This window comes from Anolis sagrei, chromosome Y, assembly GCF_037176765.1.
Source record: "Anolis sagrei isolate rAnoSag1 chromosome Y, rAnoSag1.mat, whole genome shotgun sequence".
NCBI classification, from domain to species: Eukaryota; Metazoa; Chordata; class Lepidosauria; order Squamata; family Dactyloidae; genus Anolis; species Anolis sagrei.
This window is the reverse complement of record NC_090035.1, coordinates 63,063,860-63,084,812: the sequence shown is the minus strand read 5'-3', so window position 1 is coordinate 63,084,812 and position 20,953 is coordinate 63,063,860. Positions and strand designations below refer to the sequence as shown.

Here is a 20,953-nt window from a genome sequence, read left to right as displayed (position 1 = left end):
TCTGCTTCTCTTGTTTCATTCCTGTGCAGATTCTGCCTTGCTTTGCTCCTTTGCTTGTAATTGACTTGTTCTTAACTTGGGGTTGTCACCCGGAATAAAGGAAATATCTCTTGGTGGGGTGGGGGGGGGGGGAGTAAAACTCCCTTAGAGGAGTTTTGAAAAATGCCCCCCATGAACTTAAAGTGAAGCTCAAAACTTGTACCACATTTGCAGAAAGGTTCCGTATCTAAAGAGGAAGTTGTGGACATGATTTTGCCTGTTATTCCCCTGGTAATGACTTTTAGGCCCAGTCCACACAGCTGCATTAATCCACATTGGATTATATGGCAGTGTGGACTCTGATAACCCAGCTCAAAGCAGACACTATGGATCATTTCCCTTGATATTATATGGCTATCTGGAAGAGCCCCTAGATAGCCCAAGGAGATGAAAAGAGTGGTGTTGCAACACATGAGACAAAGGGCACTTCAACACGACACTATATTCCAGAATATCAAGGCAGAAAATTCCACAGTATCTGCTTTGAACTGGGTTATCTAATGTGCATTTTCTGCCTTGATATTCTGGGATATAGAGCTGCTTGGAAGGGCCCAAAGCCAATCATTTGGTCTCTTTTAAATACTAACAGGATTTCCTAATATCTGGAAACTGCAACCATGGGAGATGTGCCAGTCTATGCTAGTTTGGCAAAGTTTCCATCCAACAGAAATAAACAAAATGTCCCCATAGCCAGATCCAACATGGTTACATCAGGTACCTAGACCTCAGGAGAACCCTGGTGAACCTCAGTGGATGGAGTAATTGCTTCATATCTGACTACACAGACACCCCCTCCTCCAACATACACACACACTTTTAACCTAGCATAGAGCACCTGGGATAGCTTTGACAGCTCTGTGGTAGGTCTGATGTGGTGGTAAATAGCTCAGTGCAGCATAGTTCTGCATGCAGAATACGATAGTAGACTGAGGCATGCAAGTTTATGGCCAAATGAGCACCTGAATCTTTCCATCTCATTCTTCTTCTTACACACACTCCTTTCTGCTAGCTCACCATATTACACAATGAAAGTACTACCCGGTTTCCCCTGAAAATAAACCCTAGCAAATTTTTCAAAATTTTGAGGATGCTTGAAACATAAACCCTACTTCAAAAATAATAAATTACAGTTCATTAAAATGCCAATTTGGAAAAAGAAAACATCCCCTGAAAGTAAGTCCTAACACCTTTTTTTTTTTTTTTGGTATGATTCCACTTTTACTGCCACTGTTGTATCTTATAGAATCTTTGAAAGAAGTAGTTTATTGAGTTACTACAGCTCTCTGACTAAGAATTCTGAGTGCCCTTGCCTAAATACAAATGCCAGGGTTTTGTAGGATGAAGGCAAGAAAATGAAAGATTTTCACCCCTTCAGGCAGCAGAAAAATAGATGCACGACAAATAATCAAGGGACTCACAAAATCTGCCCAAATGTACCTACTTGGGTTGTGCAATCGGGGTAAACCTTCACCCGTTTCGTGTCCCGGCTTTCGATGGGGGCCCTGATCTGTTTTGGGCGGCCTCCTGAAATCGGGAGGACAGATATCTGTTTGTGCTCCAGGCTGCCGAAAGATACACTTGCTATTGGACCACTATGGGGGGGGGGGGCTCCCCTTCCCGGTGTGTGCTTTAAGGAGGCTTCTTCTTACCTGGTGTTTTTAGTCTAGAGGAGGCGCTTGGCTGAAGGCACTGGCAGGTGCGAGATTTCTCGGCCTGCATGCCACACATGCATTCTCCTTGGAAAGTAGGTGGGTGGGTTGACTGGGCTTGTGTGTATCTTCCTCTCCTCCTCCTCTTCATCCTCCTCCTCCTCCCTCCCAGCAAGCAGCAGTCACTTGCCAGTGCCTGCAGCTGAGTGCCTCTTACTCTAGAGTTGGAGACATTTGGCTGCAGAAACTGCAGGTGCGTGCATTTTCTGGGCCTGCACACCACACATGCACTCTCTTTCCAAGGCAAGGAGGCAAGTTCTGGGAGGCGCTTGGTTGGCATGAACATTTTCTCTCCAGGGCTACACCACACCAGGGTTTACTTTTTATTTGTTGGGGAATTTTAAACTGCTAATGCTGAAAAGCAGGCCAGGAGCTGGGACCCGCTCTCTCTTGCTTTCGTGTTGAGCTGATTCCTGTACAACAGTGGTTCTGAACCTTCCTAATCCCGCAACCCCTTAAGATGGTCCCTCATGTTGTGGTGACCCCCAACCATAACATTATTTCCGTTGCTACTTCATAACTGTAATTTTGCTACTGTTATGAATTGTCATGTAAATATCCGATATGCAGGATGTATTTTCATTCACTGGACCAAATTGGGCACAAATATCCAATATGGGGTTGGGGAGGGTCTTGATTTTACTCATCTTGGAGTTGTGGTTGTTTGGATTTATAGTTCACTTACAGTCAAAGAGCATTCTGAACTCCACCAACAATGGAATTGAAGCAAACTCGGCACACACAACTCCCATGACCAAAAGAAAATACTGGAAGGGTTTGGTGGGCACTGAGTTTTGGAGTTGTAGTTCACCTACATCCAGAGAGCACTGTGGACTCAAACAATGATGAATCTGGACTAAAGTTGGCACAAATACCCAATATGTCCAAATGTGAACACTGCTGGAGTTTGGGGGAAATAGACCTTGGCATTTTGGAGTTGTAGTTGCTGGGATTTATAGTTAGCCCACAATCAAATAGCCTTCTGAACCCCACCAACAACAGAATTGGACCTAACTTCCCACACAGAACCTCATGACCAACAGAAAATATTGTGTTTTCTGATGGTCTTTGGTGACCCCTTTGACACCCGCCTGCAACAGCCCCCCCCCCCAGGGGTCCCAACCCCCAGGTTGAGAATCACTGCTGTACAAGAAGGCTTCCCATTTTGTGCTCCTGAAGTTCCAAAAGAAACAGGAGAAATTAATTCCACGCACAACTCTAGTACCTACACTGTAGTTGTAATGCAGTCTGACACCTCTTTAAAAGCCATGGAATCCTGGGATTTGTAGGTTTTTGAGGCATGAGCACTCTTTCATGATACAAGTCCCATGTTCCAATTGCATTGAGCCATGGCAGTACAAGCTGTGTCAAACTGTTGTAATTCCACAGTGTAGATGCATTCCAAATCAGGCCGAGTTGGTTCTGGGTTTAACTGAATCTAGAGCACATCAGTAGAGAAAACATTCATTTTAAGAAATATCTTTGTTCAGACTACTTTCATTTATTCCCTTTCCTCACATTTTCCTTTCATTTCCATGACTCTTCCCAATTGTTTTGTTATTTTGGGGGAATATGATTATTTCTTCATTACTCGGTTCCCTCAGGGCACCATCTGGTTCCGCTCTTCTTCTTACAAACAATGATGAAGATGTTTTGGCATTTGGATCTGTCATAACCAACACAGCTTTGGACTTCTAATCTGGGTGCTGTCCAGGGGAATTCTAATCCTCCCTTTACATGAAATTGGACCTCCATACATTTACTTATATTGGCAAGAACTTCACAAGACTCTTTCCTCTGTGCCTTTGGAAAGGGAGATCTTGATTCTTCTCAGTCTGCTCAACTATATTGTGCTGTTTCTAGTAGCCATTAGATGAAAGAAGAAGGGGTGTGGATCATTGCACCAGATTTGCTAACTGCTCTTACACCCAATAAATAATTCATCTCAGCTGCAAAAGCCAGACATGGTGGGTGTCAGCTATGAGCAGGTGATGCCTGGTTTTGGAGAAGTTTTGTGACTGTCCAGCCATTCGTTTCTATTAATCACCACCAGTCTTTCAATGGCCAAATATTTCACAACTAAAGGCATGTCCACAACCTCATTAGAGAAACTTAGTCCAAGAGTCTCAAATCCCCAGTTGGTTTTTATCTCCACACCCTATTTTAATTTAACTTTATTCTAGTGAAAAGAGAAACAAAAACATCAAAATCCCTTCTAGTCCCCTTGGGAGGATTCCTGGAACTGATACATGATCCCTATATAAAGGGGAACCATAAAAGTGAAGAAATTCAGGGGAAGAGGTAGTACAATCGCATCTTCCTCTCACCCTGATTCCAATCCATTAGGAACTCAGGCAGACCAAAGGTAAGAGATTTTGTGATGTCCCTGATTGATTTACATTCTGGTGTTTCAGCAAGAATTGTTTTTTTTTTATGGCTGAAGGGGCAAGAAACACCATTTCCAGCAAATGGAGCAGGAAATTGTGGATACATCAGTTAAAGTAATGAGAAATCTTTGTGGCATTTCATTAAGAAAAGAAAGAAAACTTCGGGTTGTTGTAGGTTTTTCCGGGCTATATGGCCATGTTCTGGAGGCAATTTTTCTCCTGACGTTTCGCCTGCATCTATGGCAAGCATCCTCAGAGGTAGTGAGGTCTGTTGGAAGTAGGAAAAATGGGTTTATATATTCCTTTCTTTTGAAATTGTCCATATGCTTGTGGATTTCAATGGCTTCTCTGTGTAGTCTGACATGGTGGTTGTGAGAGTTGTTTCAGCACTTCTGTGTTCTCAAATAATATGCTGTGTCCAGGTTGGTTTCAACAGAAAGGAAGAAACCATGAAATGAACAAAATCTGGCTACCAGTATTAAAAAACTCAAAAATTATAACAGCAAAACAACAGAGGGGAAACAAACAGGCACATAAAATCACTCTCAACAAAAGATTCCCCCCAGGCCCTTCCAAGCCATTGAATGCTAATCAAGGTGATCAGCTGAAACATTCACAGCTAGCCCCAGCAGACAAAAGTCTTTTGTCTCACCCTGGTCATTCCACAGATATATAAACCCATTTTTCCTACTTCCAACAGACCTCACTACCTCTGAGGATACTTGCCATAGATGCAGGTGAAACGTCAGGAGAAAAATTGCCTTCAGAACATGGCCATATAGCCCGGAAAAACCTACAACAACCCAGTGATTCCGGCCATGAAAGCCTTCGACAATACAAAGAAAACTTCCATGGCCTGCCTGTAAGCAGAGGTTGGCTGTTTTTAGGCATTTATTTGTTTCTCCTCAATGGGTTCAGCAGGTACATTGTGGAGAGGAAAGTCAACAAGTGCCAATTTTCCTTCCTTTGACAGGTTACTCCCTCTTCCTTGCCATCACTGTATGGAGATGTAGTGATGTGCCGTCGCGCCTGGGGGCTATAGATCTTAGTGAAAGAAACATGGACGTGACATCTTTTCCCCAGGGGATTGCTTCTTGCCCTCCTTTAAAGAACTGGAACTCTCAAGGATCAAGACACTATAGATAACTTGAAATAGGCTTTATTGTTCACAATGAGTTCTCTTCCTTAGGCATAAACTTGATATTCAAAAGGGGTAAAGAAAATATACATTACAGTCTTTGGTTGTCTTGGGTCCAAGGAGTTTTCCAGCTTAGAAGCTTTCCAAGTTCCCTCTTTCTCAATGGCTGTGAAAGTTGGAACATTCACAACCCCAGTCCAATAGCCCATATTGAAGGCACAAAGTCTTCCTCTTGATGCCAAAGGACTGGTTTGAAGGCACTTAAGATTCCTCAACATCGTCCAGGGTGAACTGGGCATGAAACATGAATCTTAAGAGTACAAACTTAAGAATTGATTATAAGAGATGACTTGACTGAAGACTTTAGAGCCAAGCCTTTCTCACATCCATGTGATGAGTTGTCTGATGGTAGAATGAAAAAGAAAAGCACTGCCCTCTTCCCTGGGAATGGGTTGAGCCAAACAGTTGGGCTGGGGGAGCAATTCAACCAGTGCAAAACAACATTGATAGAAAGCTATAGATAACCAAACAATTCAACTATACATTTACATACAAGTGGGGCCAGATGCGCCGTCACAAGTGATGAAGAATAGTTTTTCCTGTATTGTGGAAGGCTTTCACAGCCGGAATCACTGGGGTGTTGTGTGGTTTTTCTGTATAAATCTCTGAAGACGTCAGCCACAAATGCAGGTGAAAAGTCAGGAGAAAATGCTGCTAGAACATTGCCATACAGCTGGGAAATCACACAACACCCCAATATTTTTTCCTATTGGAATTATGATTAAACAGTAAACATCTGACCTCACCTATGCACCAATTCTACTCCCCCTTTCCACCAAATGCCAAAAAAGCTGTCCTAACACTAAAGCAGTGCCTGTCATCAGTAATGGACTGGATTAAGGCAAACAATTTGAAGCTTAATCCAGACAAGACAGAAGTACTCCTTGTCAGTCAGAAGGTAGATCAGGGAATAGGGATTCAGCCAGTGCTGGAAGGAGTTACACATGTTTGCAGTTTGGGGGTCCTCCTGGACTTAGCATTGAACCTCGATGCCCAGATGTTGGAGGTTGCCACGAAGGTCTTTGCACAATTAACTTGTGCGTCAATTGCACCCATTCATTGAGAAGCCAGATCAAGTCATGGTTGTACACACCTTAGTTACATCCTGTATTGATTACTTCAGTGCGCTCTACATGGGTTGCCTTTGAAGAGTGCTTGGAAACTTCAGCTGGTCCAAAGAGATGCAACCAGGTAGACTGAGACATGGAAACAGACAACCCCCCTCTTGCAGCAGCTTCACTGGCTGCCACTTCGTTTCCAGGCACAATTCAAAGTGCTGGTTATGACTTTTAAAGCCCTAGATGGTTCAGATCCAGGCTATTTGGCTTACTGCATCCCCTTCTATAAACCTGCCTGGACCCTGAGATCTTCAGGAGAGGCCCTTCTCTTGGTCCCACCTCCATCTCAAGCTCAGTTGGTGGGAACAAGAGAGCGGGCCTACCTTCTTGGTGACTGCCCCTTGACTCTGGAACTCCCTGCCTAGGGAAGCCAGAATGCCCCCCTCCCTTATGTCCTTCCAATGGCAGGCTAAAACCTATTCATTTAGGCAGGCTTTAAAGATGAAGGTGTTTGCGATCGGTTCGGGGGTGCTGTGGTTTTTAACCTTGAATATGTTTGATGGGTTTTAACTGAATGCTTAAAATACTGTTTGCTTTTAATTCTGTTTTAATGTTTGTAAATTTGTATATTTAAAATTGGATACCAATGCTTTTATGTCAAGCTGCTTTGAGTCCCCTTTTGGGGAGATAAGCAAGGTATAAATAATCATAACAATAACAACAACAACAAAATAAATTTTGCTCATTGTAGGCAGATTGCAGTAAACAATAATCATGATAAACAATCCATAGATTGGAGGTCTGGGATTTACTCGCCAAAATCTTTCAGGGCAATCATGCCATGAATCTGGCCTGGGCTTTATTCCAAACAGAGCCCCCGGTGGCGCAGTGGGTTAAACCCCTGTGCCGGCAGGACTAAAGACGACAGGTTGCAGGTTCGAATCCGGGGAGAGGCGGATGAGCTCCCTCTATCAGCTCCAGTTCCTCATGCGGGGACATGAGAGAAGCCTCCCACAAGGATAATAAAAACATCAAATCATCCAGGCGTCCCCTGGGCAACGTCCTTGCAGACGGCCAATTCTCTCACACCAGGAGCCACTCCTGACACGACAAAAAAAATTATTCCAAACTATGTGTTGAACCTGATACAAAAAGAGATTCGGCTCCTTGGAGAGCTTCCTGAAAGTCTTAAATAAAATCAAGATCCCATTTGATAGTTGCAAGCCTTCAGCCGTCAAACAGAATCTTAAGCAGAGCAAAAGTATTGATGAGATCCAGTATTCCTTCCATCTCAACCGTTGCTGATTTTAAGGAACTAATGACAGTTATCTCTGTGTGGTTGCCCTCCTCTCTGCCTTGCTATAATCTTTCAGATGCCCAGTCTTCTCTTTTGTCTCTACCTCTCCTTGGAATCATATCCATCTATCCTCCAGTCTCCTCAAGGGGTAGTCTTCTGTTCCATGAGGCTTCTAGACATTTCATATCAAACAAAAAATAATATGCGGAAGTCATCCATAACTGTGGAGTAATTGGCAGATCACTCCTACCACTCTGTGACAGATCCTCCTACCACTTCTCAGTCATAAATGACTTCAGCCAGTCATTACATTCTTCTGAAAAATAGCATTCTTAGGCCCCTTCCACACAGCTGAATAAAATCCCGCATTATCTGCTTTGAACTGAGATATATGGTAGTGTGGACTCAGATAACCCAGTTCAAAGCGAATATTGTGGGATGTTCTGCCTTGATATTCTGGGTTATATGACTGTGTGGAAGGGCCCCTAATTCCATAAGAGACTGTGTTATAGCGCTATACTGCAAAAATGTACACATATTTTTCAGATAGCTTTTGGCAAGCCCATTTTAGATCAAACACATAGTCTGGAATGGGTTAGCGTAACAGCCAATCTGGCACGAAGCCCTCTTTCTCCTAGCACAGGGCCAGTCGCAGAGTTACATTATCCATGTTGAAATCAAATCAAATGTGTCAGCCTTCTGGCAGATTTAACTAGGCTTATGAATGGCACAACATTTTCCCCAGACTGTAACCTATTATGACAGCCTAGAAAACAATTCTAATTATATTGAATAAAGAGGTGGTTAGTTGAATCACTTATGCACTGCTGGGGAAAGATGGGCAATAAACCTCCATTGCATCCTGGTCCTTGAGGTCTGGGTTAAGATCTCTACATTTTAATGTCCAATGCCTGGCAAAGTCACTCATTTGGACTACATTTTCTGGAATCCTGCAATCAAAATGGCTAGGAGTGATGTTGACCGAGGGAGTCTTGGAATTGTAGTTGGAAAAAAATAACTTGTCCTGACTATGCTTATGTCCTAACAAAATGGTCAGGAAAAGCCCTATCCCTTCAGAATGATTGTGTCATAGGGTGGTTCTGCACAGCCCTTTAACACGGGAGCAATCACATTTTAAAAATGCAATTGTTCCTGGGTTCTACTCCATGTGCTTTTCTGGAGGGGGGGGGGCTTTGTCCAGATGCCCTGCTGGGCTTTCTAGCAGACTCAAAAGAAAACCCCTTTAAAAAGCCTTTTAAAAAGGAAAATAATTGGCCACTATTTCCCCTTCTCTGGAGATCTCATGGGTCATACCAATGACGCACCAAGAGAATTGCCCAGAAGCAATCCCCCCCCTTCCACCAGCGCATCATTGGTACAACCCAGGAGAGCTCCGGAGAAGGAGAAATGATGGCCAGGGGAGTTATTTTCAATTTTAAAGGATTTTAAAGGGGTTTTGGGAGGGGGTGGGGGCTGAGACAGTTTTGCCGATCAGCATCAGAAGTCATGCAGCTCGATTCCCAGTACCATCTACACAGCCCCCGTGCCTAAAAAGACACGGGTCTGTTATAAATAACTTTCACACACTGGAAAAGAATACCCCATCCTCATTGTCTATTTGTCAAGAATACCTTTTCAATAACTTTAAAGCATAGGTTGTTTTTACTGCAGTTTCCAGTGTGAGAGGGTATATCAGAACTTTTACATTTTTACACAAAGAACGACATTGGACATCCAGACATACAGATTTTATGCAACTACACTGGATTCACAAGCAGCTTACTGTTACATTGGACTACAAGCAAACAAAACTTCCATAACGCCAAAACTTCTTTCCCTAAGAACAATGCCAAGGACTTATCTCTGTTTTCCATACAGCAGAACCTGACTCCCTGCACAAAATCCAAGACTCTAAAAGTGCACTTCTTCCTCTTCCCTTGAGAAAGATGGCCCAAAGTGATCAGAATCCGGCTTTTCCTTAGCAGATCTGACACTCTCCAAATACACCATCTCTGTCCTTCCCATGGAGCAGAGAGGTGGGTGAAACACACTCCTGCATTCTGCCACAATTTGAGAATTATTAAATTGAGTCTTTTACAGGAATATTTCTTTTGATATAGTAAATAATTGTCCTGTTTGAAATTATCTTGAGTCTTCACTTCCTGGCATAGATGTTGATCTTCAGGTAACGAACCATTGTGTTCTGGGTTTGACTTGATTGGTGTTAGCCTTATGTGGACTTCCTTCTTAACATAAGGAATGTTGTAAACATCCATGTGCTGTCCGCCCAGATGATATAAAAAATAAAACTGCGACGTGCTTCTCTCTATGCCTGAGCGAACTGCAGGTGTCTATTTTGAGAAGCTTGAGATACTCAACAACTGAGACTATTACTGGTTTAAACATTTAAAAAAAGGATATTTACTTATTCAAAGTCCTTGAAGACTTGACACAGTTCATCAAAGTTACAAACAAACAGTCAATAGATGAAACTACAAGAATATTCTTTCTTTACTTTAGTTACAGAGGTAACCCTTTCTTCAGGTGGCAGATAAGATCCTGGAATCTTAACACCCTAACCTTAAGCTGTTGTGGTTTAGAAAAAAGCAGGTTTTTCCCCTATCTATAACTTAAGGTTAGTTCTGGAGACAAAGCAGTTCAGACTCTCTATAACTATATAACTCAATCTTCTCAATTAAGCTTATCTGTCTATAATATCTCAATACAGCTCAATACACAATATACTATCTATATTAACTCAATATAGCTTAATACTTATCTATAATATATAGTTTTTGCAATGGTTTTCCCAGAGCTAACTGCCTAGCCATCTGTACATCAGAAGTCTTTCCTCAAACTGAAAAGGCAGGGGAGATTCTAAAATGGAGGTCTCTTCCCTGGGAGAAAAGGCGGTCCTTTGACCCCCCCCCCCCCCCCAAAAATACCTTTCTGAACCAATAGCTGCAAAGGAGGCCTACAGACTCTGATACTATTAACCTTTAGGGCTCTTGCAAAGCTACAGCAGCCCTGGGAGAAAATGCAAGAGGAAGCAACCTCAAGCAACTTTAAAGTAAGGGAAATCAGAATCATAGGAGACAGAACAGTCCAGCTCTTATCACAGTTTACTTTTCCAGTTCTCATAGCGACTTTTAATTACAGTCCAGCAAGAAGGTAGTTAGTCATTGCAGGCCTTAATATTTTACTGGTATCTCCAAAATTATTAGCTTTTATTCAGCTTTCATTCGATTCCATTCATACCCACACACATATTAAATCCACTATTATCAAATCTGCAATGATACTTTCATGACAGATCTTCTGAAAGACCTGGGTCTTTCCAGCAGACAAAATAGCTTGACACAAAGCCTGTTTTCGTGCTTTGTGCTGAAAGCAGGCATGTAGCCAGGGGGGCAGGGGGTGGCTTGGGGGACTTCAGCCCCCCCCCCCCCCCAAATTCTGATGGTGGTCCGCGAGAAGGCCTTACTGGTACATTATTTAAACTATTATGTTTATTCATATCATGATCTGATCACCATGCTCAATATATCCCATATGCATGGGGGTATTGAGGTAACGATACAAAAGGTTTGCTAGGATAGACCCTCTTTCACTCAGACTCAGCTCCCCCCCCCCCCCCCCCGCCCCCGAAACAAAATCCTGGCTACAGGCCTGGCTGAAAGCATCCGAAAGCATCCATTTTCCTCTGGGGTCTGGACACCCCAGAGGAAAATGCGGGAGGGAACACACTATAGGAGCTGTCAAGATGTGCCCATAGTTTCAATCACCTGATCCATCATGCTTTTTCATCAATAGTTCTCAAAAATGGTGAATGACATTGTAATACAAATCAGTTAAAAGTGAAAATAATGAAACATATAAAACCAAACACACATTTATTTCAGTTAACTTTTTCAATTGATTTTTGAAGAAATAATTCAGTCAAGTTGGCTTCATAAAAGAACAATTGTGAAAACGGAAATAACGACAGCTTCTGAATCACACCAACCCAGCAGAAACTTGGCTCCCTTGCTCACAAACACACAGCTTGAGTTGATGACTTATGCTGTGGAAATGTCCAACTGTTTTCAGTTGCCAAACATGACGTGGCTGTCTGTCCTGTTGGAAGGACCTATTGTTCCAATCTAATCTCAAAACTTATTTTGCAGCTCCTGCTAATACACTGTCAGTCATGGAAATGAACAACCTTTGGACCAAGTTCTATATTCTGTGTGGTGAGTAGTACCATATAGCACCACTGATGTTCACAGTCTCTTCTCAAATATAGAGGAGATGAAATCAGAATAAGAGGCCAAGCTTAGTGGTTTGAGTCTTTGGGAATATAATCAGGGCTCATTTCTTTTCACCAAATTGACAAAAAAAATATATCTTGGCTGTGTATTTATCAGATTTTTGCCAGATCTGTTCGAGAATTTAAGGCAGAAATCAGGCTTCTTCATATACAATGGGTTTTTATTTTGTGCTGTCTTTCTCAATATTTGAATGGAATAATATGATTTCAATTGTCACTACAGTGTTCCCTTGCTACTTCGCGGTTCGCTTTTAGCGGACTCATTGTTTCACGGGTTTTTAATGGCCTAAATGGCCTCTGTCTGTATGTATGTCTTGTATGTCAAAGACGGCATTGAATGTTTGCCGTGTATATGTACATTGTGATCCGCCTTGAGTCCCCTTCAGGGTGAGAAGGGCGGAATATAAATACTCTAAATAAATAAATAAATAAATAAAAATGTGAAAATATTAATAATAAATATTAGGCCTGTGCGGTTTCGTTCGTTAATTCGTTAATTCGTTAAACATTCGTTAATTTTTGCATATATGAAACGATAACAAAACATATTTTCAAACCCGGAAGGGTTTTTAAATATCGAAACGGCAACCCCCACAGTTTTAACGAGCTTTCGCTCGTTTCGTAAATGGGGCGGGCAGGGGCGAAGGGGCGGCGCGAGCGTGCACCCAGTGAGCCAAGCCCCGCGCCTGCCTGTTGGGCGCAAGCGCGGCTCCCAATTGGCCGGCCCGCGCGCGCTCGCCCTTAGGCTGAGGCCCTCTTTGGCAGGAGCTTTCCCCTCAGCGGCAGCAGCTTCCCCCTCGCCCCTTTGCTGCTCCGTGCTCCTTCTTCCCCAGGCTGGGCGCCAGGCTTGGGAGCCCAGCCCCGGGAAGGAAGGGAATTTTTAGCCACGGAGCAGCAGAAGGGCGAGGAGGAGGCTGCTGGCGAAGAGGGCCTCAGCGGCGGCAGCTTCTTCCTCGCCCCTCTGCTGCTCCGTGGCTAAAAGTTTCCTTCCTCCCCGGGCTGGGCTCCCAAGCCTGGCGCCCAGCTTGGGGAAGAAGGAGGACGGAGGAGCAAAGGGGCGAGGGGGAAGCTGCCGCCGCTGAGGCCCCCTTCGCCAGTAGCCTCCTCCTCGCCCTCAGCGGCAGCAGGCTTGGGAGCCCAGCCCCGGGAAGGAAGGGAATTTTTAGCCACGGAGCAGCAGAGGGGCAGGGAGGAGGCTCCTGCCAAAGAGGGCATTTCCATTTTAAAATATTTTTTAATATTATTTTAATATTATTCTTAAAAAATACAAAAAATATTCTAAAAATTCGTTAATATTTACAAAATTTTGTAAATACCAAAACTTTTTTGGGGGAAAGTTTTGTAATTATTTTAAATATCGAAACAAAAAAACACCCCAATTACAAATCGATTTTAGAAACAAATTTTTTCTTGATCAAACAGGCCTAATAAATATAACTATAAGATCTCCTGGGGAGGCCCTCCTTTCGCTCCCACCACCGACACAAGTACGGTTGGTGGGGGCGAGATAGAGGGCCTTCCCAGTGGTGGCCCCCTGCCTCTGGAATGCCCTCCCCAGGGAAATTGCACAGGCTCCATCCCTCCCCTCCTTTCGTAAGAGCTTGAAGACCTGGTGGTTTCAACAAGCCTTTGAGAATGACTAGTTCTAGCTCAGCCCTAGACATTGTTGAATATGGCCTTATTCTTCCTACCAGTTGCCCAGTTCACTTCCTCTAATAGGCAATGGAATAATACAGCCATAGACCTGTACGTATTATTGTTGTTGCCTGCTATAGCACTGCACTTAATTCCCGGCCCCCCTAGAATTTTTGAGCTTGCACTCATCTCAGCCTGGCCTTTTAAATTGCCTTGAACAGGCAGGAATACTTTTTAATATATATGTGTTATGGTGACAATTTTTATGCTTATATTGTTTTGTTAATCTTTTGGTTATGTTGTTTACTCTGTATGTATTGATAATGTTACTTGGAAACTGCTCTGAGTCCCTCCGGTGAGATAGAGCGGTATATAAATAAAGTTTTATTATTGTCGAAGGCTTTCATGGCCGGAATCACTGGGTTGTTGTAGGTTTTTTCTGGGCTATATGGCCATGTTCTAGAGGCATTCTCTCCTGACATTTCGCCTGCATCTATGGCAAGCATCCTCAGAGGTAGTGAGCATCCTCACTACCTCCGAGGATGCTTGCCATACATGCAGACGAAACATCAGGAGAGAATGCCTCTAGAACATTGCGATATAGCCCGAAAAAACCTACAGCAACCCAGTTTTCATTATTATTATTATTATTATTATTATTATTATTATTAAATATTTACATCTAGTGGAGGCCAGGGACCCTGGAAGTGCAGCAGCCTGAGGTGGGGTGAGGAAGGCTGTAGAATATGTTATGATTGAAGTCTTGGCTCTTGGAAATATACTATTTATTCTCATGTGAGCTTACCCTAGCTCCTAGATCCACAAGGGAGGAATTTTTCTTTATCCCTCCACAATCAGAGGCATAATTGTTGGGAATAGAGGAGAGGAGTGTCTCTGTGTGATGGAAATCAGAGCTGTTAGACTCAAAAAATAACCCTCACTTGGGGTGATTTCACCAAAAAGTGCTAGAAGCAGACTTCCTAACCAGGAGAAACATATGTGTGGTGAGCCAGGATAAACTTCCATTCAACAGGATGGAGCAGGATTGCAGAGACAGAACTTTAGGTTCAAAATATTTATTCAAGAAAAGAAACCCATTTTAGATAGAAAAGGTCTTGGAGCTAACTCGCTTATTAAGCTTATCTTCTACAGAAGGTAAAAAAGATAAAAAGTGCAGCTACATTTTGCCTGAAGAATGGCAAAATGTGTCCTCATTGGAAGGGAGACAAAGGCAGAGAGAGAGAGAGCAATAGAGAATGACCACATGGCCAAAACCCAGGACAATAAAAATACATTTAAAGAGGAAGTAACCTCATCCCACACAGAGATTCCATTGCTACAAAGGGGGAGGAAATAGTGGCAAGCAAGAAGAGTGAAAACAAAGCCCCTTCTGGGATAAGCATGCATAGGAATGTGTGGAAAGGGATCCCTCACTCTAATCCTATATTTAAATCTAGCTACTCATTGAGGACTGGAGAATTGTGCAGTCCAGGGATGAAACCCAACGCTGTGGCTGCTCCCAGTTTAAAACTCCCTCCTTATGGAACTGTCTTGCTGTCTATGCATTTACAGATTAAGGTCTATTTATGCCAGCAAGTCTTTGGGAATCGATTCTTAGAAAGAGAAAGGTTTTTATGGTCCTGAACCATTCCTAATCTTTCTTTTGGAATACTTTTGTTGGTGTAAAATAAAAATCAAAGGTTCATCTGTAAGCGGATCTGTTTTGGCAAGTGTGATCGTACTGTAATGTGCGAAGTCCCATGGGGTCATCTGAGGAGAAATGGCCACTGACCTCCCACACAGAGAAGAAATGAAAGTTATTGATTTTTGTGACAAACTTTTAAGAAGCTTGTCAGATAAATAAGAATAATACTGTACCAGGACTGTGGTACAGCTGGCTGGGAGTCAGCTGCATTAAGATCACTACTGAATGAAAGGTCACGAGTTTGAAGCCAGCCCGGGTCGGAGTGAGCTTCTGACCTTTGTGTAGCTTGCTGTCGACCTTTGCCACCCGAAAGACAGTTGCATCTATCAAGTATTTATTTATTTATTTAGCAGTTTTGTATACCGGTCTTCTCACCTCTATCGAGGGACTCAGGCCGGTTTCCAACAATAATATCACAAACAGTCATTAAAACATCATATTACATATTAAACTAAAAACATTAAAATAGGAAAGTACAGTCATATGATTACAATGGTAGGAGATTTAGCTTATGTGGGGAGGCTAATTTAATTAATTTATGATGGCATAAAATCTCCAGCAAGCATGCAAAAGAATGAGGAGGTACTCCATCCGTGTCACAAATGGATGGTGAACCAACAGCTCCCCTGGTGGCCAGAATACCCTCATGAAGCTGGAGTGTTAAATAGCCTCTGTGTGTCTGTCTATATATGTTGTGTGTCTATGGCATTGAATGTTTACCATGTATATGTACATTGTAATCCACCCTGAGTCCCCTATGGGGTGAGAAGGGTGGAATATAAATACTGTAAATAAATAATATACTTAATAATATATTTTATTTATATTCCGCTCTATCTCTCCAAGGGGACTCAGGGCGGATTATAGAACACATATATGGCAAACATTCAGTGGTGTTATACAACTGACAAGGGCAGAAAATACATAATCAAAAGTATGGGCTTTTCCCATCTTTTTCCATCTCCAGCATGCTGGACTCCAGTCATGGAAAGGGGGGTGGGGTGGGGGATGCTGTCGTTCCATCTTCCATGTTGTTCGTAAACGACTTCCCAGTTGGCATGTCCTTATGAACGCCTTTTATTACCTCCCCACTTAAAGTGGTACCTATTTATCTACTCACATTGCTGTTTTCGATCTGCTAGGTGGGCAGAGACTGGTCTGACGGGAGCTCACCCCGACCTGGGCTTGAACTGTCAACCTTTTTGATTGGCAAGATTTTCTGCAGCTGGTGGTTAACCCACTGTGCTAAATCCCGGCTCATTGTTTATCAACTTTCAAAGAATACAGAAACATTAAACAATATTTTAATATTCAATGAAAACTTTGATTGCTTCTCTCTTTGTCTCTCTCATGTGATTTTATTATTTCTTTGTTTAGGGATCTCCGATGGTCCTGCCTGGTTTCTGTTCAATGTGTTCCCCATCTCCGCTTCCCCAAACCCATTAGGAAGGGAATTCGTCACAACTTTTTTGCAGAATGGCTTGCCACGAATGCTCAAGGGAGATTTTAAACTACTTATCACAGGATATGCTCCTGCCACAACCATTACTATCTCCATGAAATGGCCTGCATTGAGGGTTGGAGTCAATGTGAATGCTGGCCACACTTTGTCTGTGAAAATCCCACCAGAGGCTGAGATGGTTGGAAGCGGTATTTTTGACAACACACTCACTGTCCGGGCTGATAGAGATATCTCAATCCTCTCTCTTAACTACAAACCCCACTCAGCTGACACCACCATTGTCTATCCAGTGTCAAGCTTAGGTACTGAGTACTATGTCGTCACCCCAAGTGTGGGCACAGATCGCTATAGAGAAGTTGCCATTGTAGCCTGGGAAGAAACCACATCTGTTGATGTTTACCTGAAAGGAATGGTTACATTTCAAGGAAAACCCTACACTCGAGGAAGCAAGTTGACCCTTACGCTTCAGCCTTATCAAGCTGTCCAGCTACAAAGCTCAGTGGACCTCTCTGGAACTAAAATATTTTCCCAAAAACCTGTCGCTGTTTATAGCGGGCACACCTGTGTATCTAGGCAAGTCCAGTGCGATCATGTTTCTGAACAGCTTCTACCCATTTCCAGCTGGGGCACCAACTTCATAGTCCCTTCTTTGCCCTTTAATACAGAGCATGATATTGTGTATGTTTCTACTTCCCAGAATACCCGCGTTGATGCTCAGACTGGGCATAGCAAGACCAGACGGGATTTGCCTGCTGCCCGATCAGTGCTGTATGGTATTCAAGGTACAACTGCCATGTCCCTCTCAGCTAGTTCTGGCATCCAAGTCATGTTCTTCAATGATGGTGGTACCCACCAGAACTTCAAATATGACCCCTTCTTCATGGCAATCCCTGACATTTCTAGCTACTGTCAAGCCTACTACATCTATGGGCATGACCAGTTTGACAACTATGCATTGATCATTGCCAAATCTTCAGAGACTTCTGGGATCACCTTGGACAAGAGACCATTATAAGGACTCCAACGGAATACAGTTACTGGCACTGAATACTCCTGGACTTCCCACAACTTGGGCCAAGGATATATAGTTCACATGATGGAACATCCCAGTGCTCCCTTTGGTTTGCTGAGTGTTGGCATTGGAAATGAGAAAGCTTATGGCTCCCCTGCTGTTTGCGCCAATGGTAAATCAAGATTTCCTGTTCATGCATTCCTCACCTTTTACAACACTCCTCTTCTTTTATGTTTTAAAAGTCTCATAAACTGTAATACTCATGAACTGAATGGGGATGGGAAGGAGCCACAGCTATTAGGGCAGTGGTTCTCAACATTCCTAATGCCGCGACCCCTTAATACAGTTCATCATGTTGTGATGACCCCCAACCATAAAATTATTTTCGTTGCTACTTCATAACTGGAATTTTGCTACTGTTATGAACTGTAACGTAAATATCTGATATGCAGGATGTATTTTCATTCACTTGATTAAATTTGGCACAAATACCCAATATGGCCAAATTTAAATACTGGTGGGGTTGAGGGGGATTGATTTTGTTTTTGGAAGTTGTAGTTGCTGGGATTGATAGGCACCTTGAAGGCGCAGGTTCGCAGCTTGGGAGTCCTCCTGGACTCAGCGCTGAGTCTGGAACCTCAAGTTGCAGCGGTGACTAGGGCGCTTTTGCACAATTAAAACTTGTGCGCCAACTGTGCCCGTACTTTGGGAAATCAGACTTGGCCACGGTGGTCCATGCAGGATAGACTACTGCAATGCACTCTAGGTGGGGCTGCCTTTGAAGACAGTTTGGATGTTTCAAATAGTTCAATGAGAGGCAGCCAGGTTAATAACTGGGGCGGCATACAGGATGCACACAACTCCCATGTTACGTCAGTTCCACTGGCTGCCTGTTTTCTTCCGGGCACAATTCAAAGTGCTGGCTTTGGCCTATAAAACCCTAAACGGCCCCGGCCCAGTTTACCTGCCTGAACACATCTCCCTTTACGAACCATTGCGGAAACTAAGATGTTTTGGGGAGGCCCTGCTCTCGGTCCCGCCACCATCACAGATGCGTTTGGCAGGAATGAGAGACAGGGCCTTTTCAGTGATTGTTCACCGGTTATGGAACTTCCTTCCTGGCAATATTAGATCAGCCCCATCCCTCCTGTCCTTCAGAAGGATGGTGAAGACCTGGCTGTGGGACCAAGCCTTTGGGGCAGTGCAATGAGGCAAAATAGTGTCCTGAGTTGGTTTTAAAGCAACTGATTTTAATGTGGATATAAGTGATTTTAATGTTTGTATATATATAATATACAATGTTAATTGCTTGAATAGAGGTTGATACTGCATGACCTCATTAGTTAGAAATGTTTATTGTTTAGGCAGATGTATGGGCCTGTTATGGGAGCCTGGCAGCTCCAAGGTCATTTCCTGTGAGAAGCCTAGTATGCAGGGAGTAAAAGGTGTTTTGATTTATAGGCCAATCTGGAGTTCCCAGTGGCACAGTGGATTAAACTGCTGAGCTGCTGAACTTGCTGACCAAAAGGTTGCCAGTTCGAACCCGGGGAACAGGGTGAGCTCTTACTGTTAGCCCCAGCTTCTGCCAACCCAGCAGTTTGAAAACATGCAAATGTGAGTAGATCAATAGGTACCGCTCCGGTGGGAAGGTAACGGTGCTCCATGTATGTCATGCCGGCTACATGACCTTGGAAGTGTCTATGGACAATGCCGGCTCTTCAGCTTAGAAATGGAGATGAGCACCAACCCCCAGAGTTGGACACAACAGGACTTAATGTCAGGGGAAGACCTTTACCTTTACCTGGAAATACACTGTGAAAGATGCTACATCCCAGCAAATGGGGTGACAGTGTGTGAATTATTTGAATTCTGTTACCTATAAAAATATGAGGGTGATCTGGAAAGTAAGGCTACAAGTTACATAGCTCTTGCGGGAAATTTTCGTGGGGGAAGTTGGTAGCACTGCCATGTAGCAGAAAGCCAACAGAAGCAAACAAGCAGTGCCAGTCATCAGTAGCTCATCAACTGGCATTATGGTGAAGGTTAGAGATGAATGTCCTCATTCTGTTTCTCTGCAAGTGTGAAGTTCATGCTGTATGAGGGATATTCGGAAAGTAAAGTTACAAGATTTTTTAAAAACACAATGAATGAATATATTTTAATAAAATTTACATGGATTATAGCATAGGTATTACATTATTTTTCCACACAATCACAATTTAGTTCAATACATTTTGTCATCTATGGGATGGGCTTTTGGATGCCTATGTCATAGAAGTCTCCTACCTCCTTTTTCAGCCATGTCATCAGTCACAATGGACAGCCATCCACTTCTGGCCTCATCATGAATTTCTGTCCTTCCACAATTGAAATTCTGTACCCATTTTGCCACATGCTGTCTTGACATTATAAACTGAAATGATCTTATGATGAACTGCAGCGGCTTTCATGCCCTTAGCATTTAGGTAGCATATTATAGCGTGTACTTTGCACTTGGAGGGAAACAGAATGAGGACGCTCATCTCTAACCTTAACCACAATATCAGTCGATGAGCTGTTTACGACTGGCACTGCTCGTTCGCTTCTGCTGGCATCCTGCTACATGCAGTGATATCAACTTCCCCTGAGAAAATTTCCCGCAAGAGCTACGTGCCTTATAACCTTACTTTCCGGATGACCCTCATACTTCTAGTACTGAACAGTCTCGACAGCAGTCACAACATAGTGCAGCTTGCCTTGTTTATCTTAAGTACTAAGTCTTTATCTTTAGTACTAAGTCAGCTCATTTTCTGAACCAAAAAAAGTCTGTATCTGACACAAACAGTGCTAAAAACCTAATTGTACAAAGAATTGACTTAACTAGAGCTCCAGAAACATCAATTTTAAAACTCAACAGGTATTCTCAGTACCAAGTTATTTAGATGGTAGTAATGATGGATTTCAAAGAAGATGCAGCATACTATAAATTCACCAATGATAAGCCAAAGTCCTCAGCTGTTTTGAGTAGTATTTCCGTATTATAGGGCATACATTCCAAACTGCTTGGGGCTTCAGAGTCTCATTTTAAATAAATTAAATAGATTGATTACAATGGAAAATATGTATGCCAGAAAAATCTATAATGCGTCTCTTATTTCTCTTC

The 20,953-nt window shown here is 43.0% G+C and overlaps 1 protein-coding gene across 1 annotated transcript; it reads left to right on the top strand.

The window, feature by feature from the left end:
- The first annotated feature begins 3,828 nt into the window (after positions 1-3,828).
- Positions 3,829-18,070, top strand: LOC137095690 (IgGFc-binding protein-like). Its single transcript, XM_067462486.1, has 3 exons — positions 3,829-4,113; positions 11,855-11,920; positions 16,715-18,070. The coding sequence occupies exons 2-3, from the start codon at positions 11,878-11,880 to the stop codon at positions 17,812-17,814; spliced, it is 1,143 nt and encodes a 380-aa protein (XP_067318587.1). The 5' UTR covers positions 3,829-4,113; positions 11,855-11,877; the 3' UTR covers positions 17,815-18,070.
- Positions 18,071-20,953: the final 2,883 nt, after the last annotated feature.

Coding starts and splice junctions, on each gene's coding strand:
- LOC137095690 (XM_067462486.1), top strand. CDS start 11,878: ATGGAAATGAACAACCTTTGGACCAAGTTCTATATTCTGTGTG. Junction 11,921..16,714: donor CAAGTTCTATATTCTGTGTG/GTGAGTAGTACC, acceptor TTCTTTGTTTAG/GGATCTCCGATGGTCCTGCC.